Source organism: Catharus ustulatus, chromosome 1 (assembly GCF_009819885.2).
Source record: "Catharus ustulatus isolate bCatUst1 chromosome 1, bCatUst1.pri.v2, whole genome shotgun sequence".
Taxonomy (NCBI): domain Eukaryota; kingdom Metazoa; phylum Chordata; class Aves; order Passeriformes; family Turdidae; genus Catharus; species Catharus ustulatus.
Window position 1 is genome coordinate 32,980,393 of NC_046221.1, and position 13,735 is coordinate 32,994,127.

The window sequence follows — 13,735 nt, forward strand, 5'->3', positions numbered from 1 at the left end:
TTTCAATCTTTGAGAGGATCAAAATTGTCTCTAAAAATACAAGCAGGACTGTCTCCAGTGCTAGCTAGACTCTCTTAAAAGGTGTTATAGACCCCAAGTAATACCAAACTGGATCAAACTTTTCCCTCTAAAAAAAGCAACAGCAATTTAAAGCCTGCATTATGAGCTTACCAATTGCAGTTAGTGCACAAAGCTCCTGAATTTATGCTCACTGCATTCTGCTCCATTATCTCCTTTTTAGACAGGCCTTTCCTCTCTCACAAAAGTATTCCTACTACAACCATCTATTTCTACATCCAACAGCCACTCTTCTCCCGTGCCCACTGAAATCAAAACCCAGCAAAACATCACAAACCACAGCAGAACACCCTGCCAACTTCTTCCAGCACGCAGCAAATTTGGCCTTTAGCAGCAGCTCTCTCATCTGCTCTTTTTCTCTTTCCCTTGCATATGCTAGAGAAGGCAGCAGTCACTGCTAGGGTGGGGCAGAGCCTGGCTCTGCTGCACCTGGTAATCCAGAGAGTGCTGGCTCCAGTTTGTCAACGCCCCAGACTTTCTCAGGCAATTGCATTTATTCAGCTGCACAGCAAGCAGAGGCACTCCACGCTGTAATGCAGCCCAGGGTTCCCAGCTATTAAGGGAGGTCTTAAGAGCCCACAAAGAGCCCACTGGGAAATAGGCAGAAATCTATACCAATTAATGGTTCACAAATAGGTCTTGGGTTGTGGCTTTTTGTTCTTAATCTCCCCGGGTGACCTCTGAGCACAGGGATTTACAGAAAGCAGTAAAGTGGGAAAGAAAAGGAGTGCATCAGTACACTGCACAACCAAGCATCACCTAACGGCAGTAACAGGGAGCATGACAGGGAGCTTAGTAAAATAGCAATAATTGTAGCTTGGCTATAGCCAAAACCAGTCCCACTCTTGCTCACAAAAAAGACCAAGGCTGCTACTTCCATAGTGCTGTGAAACTGTTTGAACTCAGGGCATGTTAAGAAGGATTGCGGGGGAAGGAGGAATTAACAGCATGAGAGTAAATTTAGTTCACAAGAGGGAAAAAAGCCGCTTTGAAGAACAGATTTCTTTCAGATTCTTAATACACAACCTCAAAGCACAGGTCTGCAGTGAATCCATCCTTCCACCCTGTGGGCGGGGAATGAAGGCGCTCTTTATGTTCCTCAGAAAATGTTAATCTCACAAGAAAATCATTGTATTATAGCATCTTGGAGCACTGGAATTCAAACTCTGAAGACAGTGCATGAACTGTATTCTTGGACTCATAGATACAGCAAGCATGTCAAGATGCAGTTTTATCTTTCCAGCATTCTTACATAAAAATTCCCCCATTCTATAAAAGCTTTTTTCATAAAAAACCAAAAAAATCTGAATTTCAGAGCACCATCTCTGAGTTTTATATCATTACAGATTCTGCTTTCAGGAAGGAAGACTTTGCTTTATCCTGAGAACAAGGTTCCAACTCGACAAATATTGCAGTAAGTGCTAATAGCAGCATGGGAGTCTTTAGTGTACAGACACCTACTTAGGTCAGCACTGGGGAATCTCAGTGTGATCAGAGTACCTGGATGACCATGCCCACCTTTTCAACAGCTTGCAGATCAGGGTTTGATAGTAAAAGATAGTAAAAAAACTTCTTCCTTCCTTGAGAAGGAAAAAAAGGAGTACAACACTAAGCGGTGAGAACAATGAATGGGGGACCTGTGTCGAAAGCCCCGTGTCTGGGGTTTCTGAAGGTGGTCTGTGGTTCCTGCTGAAGGAACAGGATGTGTGGACACTTCATAAGAAGCAGCAACATTGATATTTCATTTTTACAGTTCCAGTCCCTACTCTCACAGCTAACTGACCTGCCAGCCCACACACCATCTGTTGCTATTCCTAATATGCTACTCTCTTAAAAATCAGATCCCACTTTTCATCTACTAGAAACAGCACTTTTTAGATAATTGTATATGTTTTATAGTCAGCTTCAGTGAGCCATGTCCTGGGAAAAGATGAAACAGGGCTGTATCTGGGGGCTGAGAAGATCTAAAAAATTGTGTCACCTCTGCAATAAAGGTTATCCTCTCCCTTCATATTCTTGGTGGTTTGATCAAATTTTGGCAGGGAAATGGACCTCTAGTAAGCAGAAGTAAGCAAAAGCTATCACAGTTTAGATTAATTTCAGAATTTGGCTATGATTTTTTGCTTAGCTGATGTTGACTTGTTTTGGTTTTGGTGTTCTTATGGCTCACCAGAGCCAGTGTGACATTAGCTGCAGCAGAAGATACCTGGCCTGCTTTATATCCAGAGCTGCAGCTATGGAACTGAGCTAACCTCCTGCATAGCACTTGAGCCAGACAGGAAATCAGCCTAAGTGGTTGGCATATATCTAAGATGACAGGAGATGACATCTCCTGATGAGAGAGATTTCTTTGGCATGACCCCTGTGCAGCGAGCTGGTTTTCCCCTTCAACTTTGTGGCCCTCAGTCTGAACCTTCTGACCTGGGAACACGAGTTATTTCTGCTACATTTGACACTGACCAGCCACACTCGAGTGATTAGAAAAGGATTCAGACTAAAGCAGAAACTAAGAAGCAACATCTGCTATTCTTTTCACCACTAAAATACAATAATTTTTATAAAGTCTTCCAATAATTTTTATCCCTTCCGTACATTTCTTGGCATAGCACCACAAATTAGGAATTATCAAAAGCACCATTCTGAAAAAAGTTCTGTAGAAACACTTTTCAAATATACAAACATGTATCTTTAAGATCTCAGCTACTTAATGTATCTGGTTACTTTTATATATATGATGATATATCATTTCATATATCTGAAATACTCCATTGATTTGATAGTCATAGCATCTAAACTTCCAATATAATGAGGGCAAAAGAGATGTTACAAATAACTGATTAAATAAATGTCTTTAGGGTTACATTTCCAGCAACCTTACCAAATTCCCAGTGTCATAGCATCTTATCTTCCAGGTAATTCAACAAAATGCTTTTATCACCCAAGCTTATTTTGCAGTACAACAAATGAATATTTTTTTGCCTTTTCTGACTTAAATGTTTTTCCCACTGTCAAAGAATATTACTTTTACCCTTAAAAATGTTCTCCTGATAGACCTACACTTCCAATTCTTTTCTGCCTGAACAGCTAAGATCATCAAAAACTCTGATATTGTCTACAATGCACATCTTCATAATAAATGGTTTCACACTAGGCTTCCATGACAGCTCCTTATCACTTTCTCACAACCAAAAGGTGACAACTGACAATAATGAATCACTGAATTACAGGGAAAAGACCGAGAAACTGAGAATACTATGATCCAATTGGCTGTCATAGAGAATAGGTCGCTTTTTCTTCTGCAAATTTCACTCAAATACAGAACACTAAGGACTTGGGGCTCTATCAGGTATTCTTGCATTGAGTACAGAAATACTGTATTTAGGTGTCTGTAGTGCACAAAGTGCCTTGCTGCTCCTGGGCACACCAAAACCATGTGTTTTTCTGATGGCTACCTCAGTTACTTTCTCTCCCTGGGAGGGTCTAACTTGCTAAGTGTACCCACACCATAAAGGTATTTGCGGTAATGAACTGGAAAAATACCATCAGTATCTACAAAGAGAGTCCTGATCATGAATAAAAGTGTTTATCATCCCCCATGTTGACTCCAGTTTCCCAGTATTGGATACAACGGTGAGACAATTCAGGAGCAGCATTCCCAGACTCTGCCTTTCCAAAAGTTTGCCCAAACAAGCCTTAGTGCCCAAGTGCAAATAAACCCTTTTCAGGCTCGATGTCCCCATTTCTCAGAAAAAACTGCCTGAGCTCCTGACACGAGAGAGCACCTTAGACATCTTTTCCTCACTGGTATTCCCAGTTATCTTCAGCAGCATGTGACACACTGTCTGTCTGTAATGAATCCCAGACAGGTGCTTCTTCTGCAAGCTGATGCAGCTCACTACTGTGAGAAAATAATCCTATCAAAGGCAAAAAATTATTTCCTATGAAGATACCTAAACCTACTAGGCAGAAGGTCAAGCCAAGTACAGCAGAGGAGATGGGGTAGCATGGCAATGTACAGGTGGATAGTTACAGGATGTTAGACCTCCCCAGTGTCACTGCTGGCAGGCTTGGTCCCAATTTCACGCTACCCAGAGCTCCTGCTTCTCTTGTCTCAATTTCAGGTTCCACCATGCCACTTGCAAAGCCATTCAGCAGAAAATGCTGCTGCCACTCTGCTGCCAGTTGAACCAACAAGTCACCCAGTTGTCCCACCTATCTTATTATAATCTTAGGTTCTGATTAATTCTTTCCAAACTGCAACATTCTGCATGCAATACACTGAGCCAGAGCAAAGACCCCCATAAAAAGAACCATGTCTTTGACAGAAGACACCCAAGAGAAGAAAAAAACTCAGAAAAAGATAAATACCATGTTATCTTTTTCAGACACGCCCTCCTATCTTCCAACAACATTGAATGTATATTTTCCAAAAGGGAAGTTGTATTGATATCACTGCAGTGATGGAGTTTTTGCCAGGATTTTGCCTAGATAATTTTTAAACCCTTCCAAATTTTGGCTTCCACAGAATACTCACAACAAATTTCACAGTTTAGCTGTGTATCATATCAGAAAAACACTTCTCTTTACTAGTTATAAACCAAATAATTTCACTGTGTTACAAAACACTTGCGTCATTATGAGAAACAATGAACAATCTTTACGTCTCACCTTCCCCACACCATTAACAACCTTGTAGATCACCATGTATCTGCTCAACCAAAAGTTGCCTTCCTACAATGACCAGACCTAGACTATTTATTCTTAGATGTATTTAATCTATAATTCTAATCACCCTTGCTTCTTTTTACTTCATTTTCAACCTGATCTGGGGGAGAAGAAGGAATCCTATTATACATTCCATATTTCACAGTTACACAGTGGTATAACTACAGCTCTTGCTTGGTTTTTTTCCTAATTAGTCTAATTACCACTTGCCTTTTTGACCAGTGCTGATCAAAAATTTCCAAGAACTATCCACACTACCTCCATAGACCTATTTTCTGCATGATAATAGTCAAGTCAGCACCCTACGGAATATGTATAAAAAGAATCTCCTCTTCTTCATGGTAGAAAAACACAGTACTTTGCATTTTTCAAACTTGGATCCCATCTTCAATTTTATCCTGCAGTCACACAGATTTTTATTCCTTTCATCTTTCTGCAGCCATAGGGCTGGTTCGAAGGGCCTGTTCCCAACTTATTTTCCCAGTTCTACACTGCCCCATTCTCACTACTTTCATGAGAATAATTTTGAGTTGGATCAGCTTCCTGATGTAGCACAACAGCTCAAACAGGCAGTCAGATGTGGGGATAATAGAGGGTACAAGAATATCATTTTGCATGGCCACCAAAGATGAAACTATGGCTTTATTTATCAGGAGATCCTCAACCATTTAATAATACCAGCACATGCTGTTACCTCAGATTTCATCCCACACTCAGCAGTACCCAGTCTTCAGTGGCAAATTCCCTCCATTTACTCATACCTTTCATTTCTCCCTTTTAAGTAATCATCAGTCCTAAAAAACATCTCCTTCCTGATCAAAACAATCTTTAAATTTATTTCAGGGTTTTTGATAAGGGACTTTATCAAAAGCATTTTGAAAAGATGAATATAAAACACTGGCACATCAGGTCATATATATCCTCACGCTCTTTCAAACCTTTAACAGTTCTACAGGATACACAAGATCTGAACTGTCCGCAAAAAATAATCTCCACATTTCCTGCTTCTCAGTATGTTTCTGAATGCATTTCTTCCCTCTGCATCTACTGTACTGCCACCCAATTTCCCAGCACAAATTCACGATTTCATGCTGAAATTTTGCATCTAATCATACTCCTGCAAGCAAGTCCAGCTGCTAAAGACACCAGTCCTTCTCTGCTGCTGTCCTCACCTGCACACCTCTCACTCCCTGCCACCCTCTCCCTGTGTCAGGGGGGCAAATTTTGTGTCACTGACAGATTAAGTGGATCAAGAGACTTATCCATCTTAAAACTAATAATTTAGTATTTCCTAGGTTAGTATGAACACAGCTTTGAGTGTGCTACAGAACCACATCAGAGACTGTAGAAGCACAGAGACACCAGTGGCAAGAATGGCTGGGAAAGGCTGAGCTGCTTCTTTCAACTCCAATAACAGTTTATGCTAGAATAATGTATTGATAAAATGACAACCTTATTACTTAGATGTTCCCCAAATAGAACCATTCCTTTTAATTGGTATCACATTTTCCACCTTCCTCTGCCACTCAAGCTGCTTTATATGATGGATTACACACCACTGTTAGGAGTTCAGCAATTTCATATCAGAGTTCCTTTAGAAGTCTTCGGGGAGTAACATCTGATCCTGGTGATTTGTTACTATTCATTTTATTGATTTATTCTAAACCTACTTCTACTGACAGTCTAATTTAGAGATAGCTTAGACTCACCCTGCATAAAGCAATGGTCATCAGCAAAACCCTCCCCAGGTCCTCTCATATTGAGCACTGATATATATTAGTATTTTTTATCTTTTCTGTTATTCTTACACTGATGTGCTCTGTTAAAGTGTTATTCCCCTCCTAGGGGCATGGCAGTAATATGCAGTTAGCCCACTTATTTTACCAAATCTTCCTAAACTTCACGAAAAAGTTTACAAAATCCCTCAAAATTATGACTGACAATATTTTATTATAAAGGACTATTTAGAAGAAGGTTTAGCAGGTATTCTTTCTCTCCATCCAGAAAGCGCTGGGCAAATATTTATTCTCGTTGACATCAGTACACATGCATTAGATACACTTACACTGACTGTGTGGCAGTCACAGGAGTACATTTTTCAACACCTTTTAATCATCAGTGAAAAGCACAGTGAGCAAAAAACCTAATAACATCCTTCATAACTAAGAAAAATATCAAAAAGCAACCAGACCTTTTTGCCTTGGAATATTAAAAGACAATCTAAAAAAGAAAGAGCTGTACCCCTTTTTCACAGACTTTATTAAGCACCTGACTACAGTCAGTTCATGAAAGATGGTATCATTCTCCTCCAAGGTGTCGTAGAGTTCCACAGAGGGTGCCACTGCACAACAGCACAGCAGTGTCGCTGGTGCAGTGAAGAAACAAATTATGTGTTCAACAAAAGAAAATCTTGCTACACAGGACTTCTAGGACAAATAGAGACAGTCTGAAGGCCCCTCCAAGGTGGTATGTTACACTCCTAAAGATAAAACTGCTTCTGTATGACAAGGGAGAGTTCCCACTAATCCAAGGATCGTGCACAGTCCCAGATAAGGCGACATAGCATGGTACAAAGATCATTACTCCTTTCTTTTCCTGCTCCAAATAAATCCAGACCATACTTAGATTTTCCTGCCTCTCTTTTAGCTATGTCATGAGGATATGTCCTCTTTTTCTGTCCCTGTAATCTTTCTCCAGGCACACCTTCATTTGCCATCCCAGTTTCTTCAATAGGCTAACAAAACTGTCATGCCTCCCTCTTGCCACAATCCCTTTCACCCAGCCCACTAAAAAGATACATCAGTTAGTACTGACCATCATGTTGGTTCAGTTGTACCATTCCACGTTAATTTCCTTTCTCCAGACCACACTTTCCCTTTGCCTCCTGCTCTCAAAGACCTTCACAAATGAATCTCTTCTCTATTCATTCCCTAAAATGAATCCCTTAGTAGAGAGGTAAAAGACATACAGTGTCAGCAGATGCAGTGGGGGAGATTATGTTCTACTTCAGCAGTGTTCTGCTGAAGCTGCCTGGGAGGGGTGACCCAATGGACTGAAGGAAATGATCTGAGTGATTCAGGCAGGCCTGGAGTAGTAGCAGTGGATGTGATGATTCCTACACTATTCCAGAGGCTGCCAAATGTTGAAAGTAACCACCACAAAGCAAGACAGTATGTTTGAACAGAGACCAGCTGGAGGAAACTCCAGAGATGACATCAGGATAATATCTAGAGAAGGAAATTCTGCTAACATCCAAGAAATGAAGATTTTACATAAAAGAACAATGATTCTGAAATAAATGGTGCAGCCAATGGGAGGGATTAGAGATCCCTAAGATTTGGCCTCTTGGAGATGACTTGTTCAAATCCCCATCCTTGATGAGGATTAACCCAGGAGACGCGTTTTGCATCTTCTGCCTAACTACTGACATATTTGAAGTGTATCTCTCCATTCAGTTCTTAAAACCTCAAATTGCACTCTAAAATGGACACTCAGACATTCCCCAGTGATTCCAACCACCCTAGAGATGACTCAAAAAAGTTGTTTGTTACAGAAATGTGAAACTTCCATCCATCCCATGGCAGGAAACAAGAATGGTCTTCTTGGAGGTTGGTACTTTACAGGTTGTAGCACCTCAGTGAGATAAAAACCTCCTCCCTTTGAGATGGAAGGCTGGCAAGCCTCTGTTAATGGCAAGCCCAAATTTAAGGTGATGTCCCAAGAACTCACATATACTCCCTGACAGGGTCATCACAAAAATCCCTCACTCATTAAACAATTACTAAGTAAGTTAAGCCTAAAGAGTCTTGCAAACCTTAGGCTTTCCAGACATCCTGCCTATGGAAGTCACCAGAGCAATAGACTAGTCTAGCTTTGCAGATTGCAGTGTCTTCTTCAGATGTCCTCAGTTGCTAAAACAGTGCTCTCTTATGTCACAGGCACTGGGATAACTCTTCAGGTTGGGTCCCCACCTGTGTATTATAGCAGAGTTCATTAAGCTGAGTGCTTAAGGTGTCTTGCTGCAGGGTTAGCAGCAGCTGAAGGAAGTCTTGGAGACTGGGCTGGACACCAGTAAATTTTTTTCCAGACCAGCCCCAAAACTTGCTTTATGCTCCCAGGTGCAAGCATTATGTGCTAACTTGGGCCAGAAAACAGAGGATGGCTGGGAGCAATCCATGGCACATCATTCACCCATGTTGGTGTTTATAAAAGGCAACGTTCCATGACCACACCAGCCCCAGGATAGTGGATTTTTTTTGTTAACAACCATAAAGGGCTGCAGTTATGATTTTCTATACAAAGGGTGGGAATGAAAACATGCAGAGCATCCCTCCTTGGGAAGCAGTGCAAAGGGTCAAACAGAACAACAGCCCCCTGTGCACCAGTGAGTGTAAGAACAGCCCTTTCTCATGTTCTTTACAGACAAATAAGGAAACTGCATTGGGGGCTGCAGGGAAAGCAAGAGGCCACAGAAGTCATCCTGGAACTGGCAAACAGACAGCAGGAGTAGCAGCTGGGTACAACAACATTGTCCTTTTATGTTCTGTGAAGCTATGCCTGCTAAAACACAAGCCTGCAGGGCTCTGCAACTCGATCGTTCTCTGAGATGGGCCAGATTGGAACTAGAAAAAAATACAAAACCCAGCAAATCCAAGCACCCAAACGGCAGAAGGATGCCTTCAGGTACACACACAAAGCTGTACATATGCACAATCAGCATCCCATACTTCCTCATGCCAAAGGCAACTGAGTCTGCTAAACAAGCTGGTAAAAACCATTACGGGCATCCCCCACATAAACCTCTGGGAAACATAACCACTAAAGTCTTTCATTTTGATGAAGTTCTGTATTACCAGATTGATAAAGTCAGAAGAAAATGGTATCTGAGGAACTACCCTTGAAAGAGTGGAGGGCTGCTGGGCAAGATTTAGCACACATCCTTGTGATGGCAAAAAACTGAAGGCACAGCTACTTTGTTCTGTCCCTGGGATACAGTTAACCCTGGCTACAGGGCAGAGCCTAATTGTTTCTTTCCAAATGAGTTAGGATAAGGCAGAGGTGAGGGGAAGCTAATCACCCTGTAAATACTTTGCCATCTGCTAACAACCAAGCAAGCAGTGGTTTAACATTTGCTTTGAGGACAGTTTACCAGCCTCTCTGTACAACAAAAAGACCAGGCTTAGGACCAGCCTCTCTGTGATGTGAGGGAGAGAGAGCAGAGATTTAAAAAAAAAGGTAGTACATGGGAGGATGTATACAGCATCTGGCGCTTTACGTAAGGAGTGCTTTGCTTTTACAAACATCAAAATATTAATGTGTATCTACTGAAGGTATCATTGTTTTCCAGCAAGATTTTGAGCTTATAAAATAAGACGAAGCAGACTATAAAGACTGGCAGCTGATGCTCCCCAGTCTGTGTGCGATAAACATTAATGAGAAAACTTATTCTGGATCCAATATTCGACCTTAAAAGGCCAAGGAAGGATCCTCGCTACACTGCCTACGAGCTGGTTCAAGCAAATTACACCCATAACTAACCTAGTGCATCTGTGGAGGAAAATAACCACAGCCTCTCTCTGCACTAAATATTAATGTCTAGGTAGACAAAAGCAGCACTAGGAACACTGTAATAATATCACTGGCAGACTATGTGTTTCTGTGGGGCACTGACACATCAGCACTCAGAATATGCCTATTGTCCCACATTAAACTAATGACTTGTTCTGAGACATTCCTCTGGGAATCACAGATGTTATTTTTCTTTTCAGACATTTAAAAGGATTAAAGTGTGTTTATTCTCAGTAATCTCATTTGTAGAGAAAGATATATACAGGCATCAGGAGTATGCATTTTAACCCTGTTGGGGATGATCAAATACACAGCACCCTTGGTGGCCACCCACCCTCCTCTTCAGGACCTCCAAAAGTCTCACCAGCCTGGCCATTTCCATCAAAAGTATCTATGAATTGCAGGCACTTCTGATAAACTGCTCCATGAGCTCTTGGTGACAGCAAGCTGTGCATATAGCCAAGAGATACAGCTGGAAATTAAACTGCATGTCAAGTAGCCTGATTCATATAAAATTGCTCTAGGCTGGAATGACATACCTCTGGTTGAAGACAAACAAGTAGAGCGCTGGGCGATACGGTGTGCCCTAGGCTATGAGGAAATTTATAAGCCATTTTTATGAAACAGACATGCCAAAGTACTGGGGTGGTAGCAAAACGAGTAGCTGGCCAGGAGCTGAGGTGCACCGCAAGCATCCGGATGGACAGAGGAACAGCTGCAGGCTGCGAGGGATGGCAGCCGTGCCTGCAGAGAGACGGTGCTGTACAAAGCCCGCCGCAGCCGGCGCTGCCCCGCCGGCAGCCAAAGCCCAAGGTAAACCGGTTCAAGTTGCTACCCAGCGGCTCCGCTGCCCTCCTGTCCGGGACCGGCGCAGCTCGGACACCTCGGCTGCTGCTCCGCACCGGGGATTGCTTCCCGCATCGCCCGGCTGGCATCGCCCAGGGCTGGGCTGCCCGGGAGCGGTCCCCGCGCCGTGCCGCTCTGCCCCCACCGGGACCGGGAGCGATCCCCGCGCCCTGCCGCTCTGTCCCCACCGGGACCGGCACCTTATCCCATCCCCGGCCAACGCCGCCTCCCCGTCGGGCTCGCTCCTTACCCGTCTCTTTGTCCTGGGCAGCTTCCAGGTGCAGGTCGCTGAGGAGATGCTCCAAAATCTTCTCCGGCGTGCCCGACACCACCACGTATCTGTCGGAAAGCAGAGAGTCCCCGGAGTCATCCTCGGTGGAGGACTGCGAGCGGCTGCTCCACTCATCCTCCTCGTCCTCCTCGTCGATGTACTTGAAGTACGGCACGTCGAAGGTGGGCAGCGGCCGCTCCCCGCCGCGGCCCGCCAGCGCCTCGGGCACCCGCACCCTGCCGCTGCCCATGGCGCCCCGCTCCCTGCGCTCCCGCCCGGCCCCTAAGCTCCCCCCGCGGGGGCCATCGCCCTGCCGGGGCCACGGGCCGCCGCCCCGCCCGCCGCCGCCGCCGAGCCCGGCCCGGCCGGCCCAGCCCCGCACGCCCGGAGCCGCGGAAGCCTTACCTCCCGCGCCGCTCGGGGGCCGGGCTGCGTGACCACACCTTCCGCAGCACCAGCGCCGCGCCGGCCGCCTCCCGCGCCCGCTCGCCGCCGCCTCCATCGTCCGCCTTCCGTGCGCAGGGCGAGAGAGAGGGACAGAGAGAGTGCGGTCAGTGCCCGCCGGGGCCGGGGCTGCCATCCCGCCGCCCGACACCTGAACTGGGGAGGGGGCTCCTTGCACCTCGGAACGCGCTCCCTTTGTGAGCGGCACTGGGCTCCGTGTGTTGGATTTTAATTCACAGAAGCCAGTGGGAGGGGGACTTGGATATGCGGGTTTCCGTGTCCCCAAGGTGATGGTTTGCTTAATTCCCAGACAGTCAAACAAAGCAGGGGACAGGTAACAATAGTGTGAAAGCGGCGAGTGCTCCCGAGCACGCCAGTAATAGCGAGGCAGAATGCTCCTTCTGTAAAGCTTCTCTCCTGTACTTCAATAAAGGCAATAAAAACAGTGGGGCAGGCATGCAATGTGTACCTCTGAGAATCTCCTAAAATACTCCGTGTATGGATCTCCTTTCTTTTCAACAACTTTTTAACTTGGGAAACAAACACCCCCACAGAAAGTTCAGCCCAGTGACCGCCGTGTGTGTGAATCTTGGCTAAGCTGCAGTTTTCACACCGACTTTCTCCCTCTCTGCTCCCTGGAACTGAAGAGAGCTGAACCATCATCCATTTGTGCACACGCAGCCCAGATCCCCGGCGCAGCCAAAGGCAGCTGAGTGAGCAGTGCAGAGACGAGGGCTTGCTGCTGACTGAGCAGGGCGCATTGAAACGCGGCGGCTGCCGGAGAGCGGCGCGCAGCCCCCTGCGAGATCCTCCTGGCAGAGTCAGCCACCAGAGTGAGCGACACAAAAGAGGCAGCTGTTTCAATGCAAGTACGTCCCAGTAGGTGCTGTTCCTCTAATTCTAACCTGGTTTAGTTATTTTGTTCAGTATGTCAAACACACGTATGAAGGCCATGCATGTAGTACTCAAAGAAGAGAAAACTGCATTTGTGCATCGAGTGTACAGCAGTGAAAAGGACTTCAAAGGGGTTAAAAATTGCTGACAAACAGAGCTACCTTGGCAAACAAGGGAGAGAAACCACTTTATGATTCCTCTTTCTATTATTTTATTTTTTATTCTAAGACCCAGTGCTACTTCTGGTTGTCACTGTGGTGCAGGCATGCCCAAAGATGCAGCCCCTGCCTTGAAGAAGTTTTCTTTATCAGTAAAGAACATGTAGAATTGATCTATTAAATTTCTGCAAGGTCAGACATACAGGTACTGAGCCAATTAATGTCAGATATTCATTGCAACACTCCCAGGAGACATCACTGAGCAGCCGCGTTACAGGAATACTGATGCATAATTGTAAGCTTCCATTTCACTGGTCGTGGTTTTTTGTTGCCTACATATTTGAAAAACTGCAATGAAAGAAGCAGCAAAAGAGAAGGAGAGGAAGAACGAGAAACAGGCACAGCATATAAAGCAATTCAGTAAAAGGAAGGTTTATCCAAACAAATAAATTGCTCCATTTCTCTGTCTCTTCTCTGGCATTTCCATCCTCTAAAATAGCCCCGATCCTCATTTCCCTGTGCTCACTGACATTCCAAACTGCAGCACATATGGAGAATGTATGTGATGTATGGTGCTGTACTTGTACAAGCCATCCATTTCCTCATAGATGGGAATGGATTTTAAGCACACTCATATACATTACATACATGAGCAGCTGGCAGCAAGTCAACAGGGAGCACTGGGAGGGTGAAAGCTCTCTCATACTGAAAGGACATTAACAATGGTTGGTGTGGAAGATGGTGTTTCCCC

At 44.5% G+C, this 13,735-nt stretch overlaps 1 protein-coding gene across 1 annotated transcript in view; it reads right to left on the bottom strand.

The window, feature by feature from the left end:
• RAPGEF5 (Rap guanine nucleotide exchange factor 5) overlaps positions 1–13,735 on the bottom strand; it is a 167,139-nt gene that overhangs the window by 53,414 nt on the left and 99,990 nt on the right. The window contains exons 10-11 of the mRNA XM_033079369.1: positions 11,894–11,997; positions 11,468–11,556 (exon numbers count right to left, since the gene is read on the bottom strand). Coding sequence (XP_032935260.1) covers positions 11,468–11,556; positions 11,894–11,997 — 193 coding nt within the window. The remainder of the gene's footprint in view (positions 1–11,467; positions 11,557–11,893; positions 11,998–13,735) is intronic.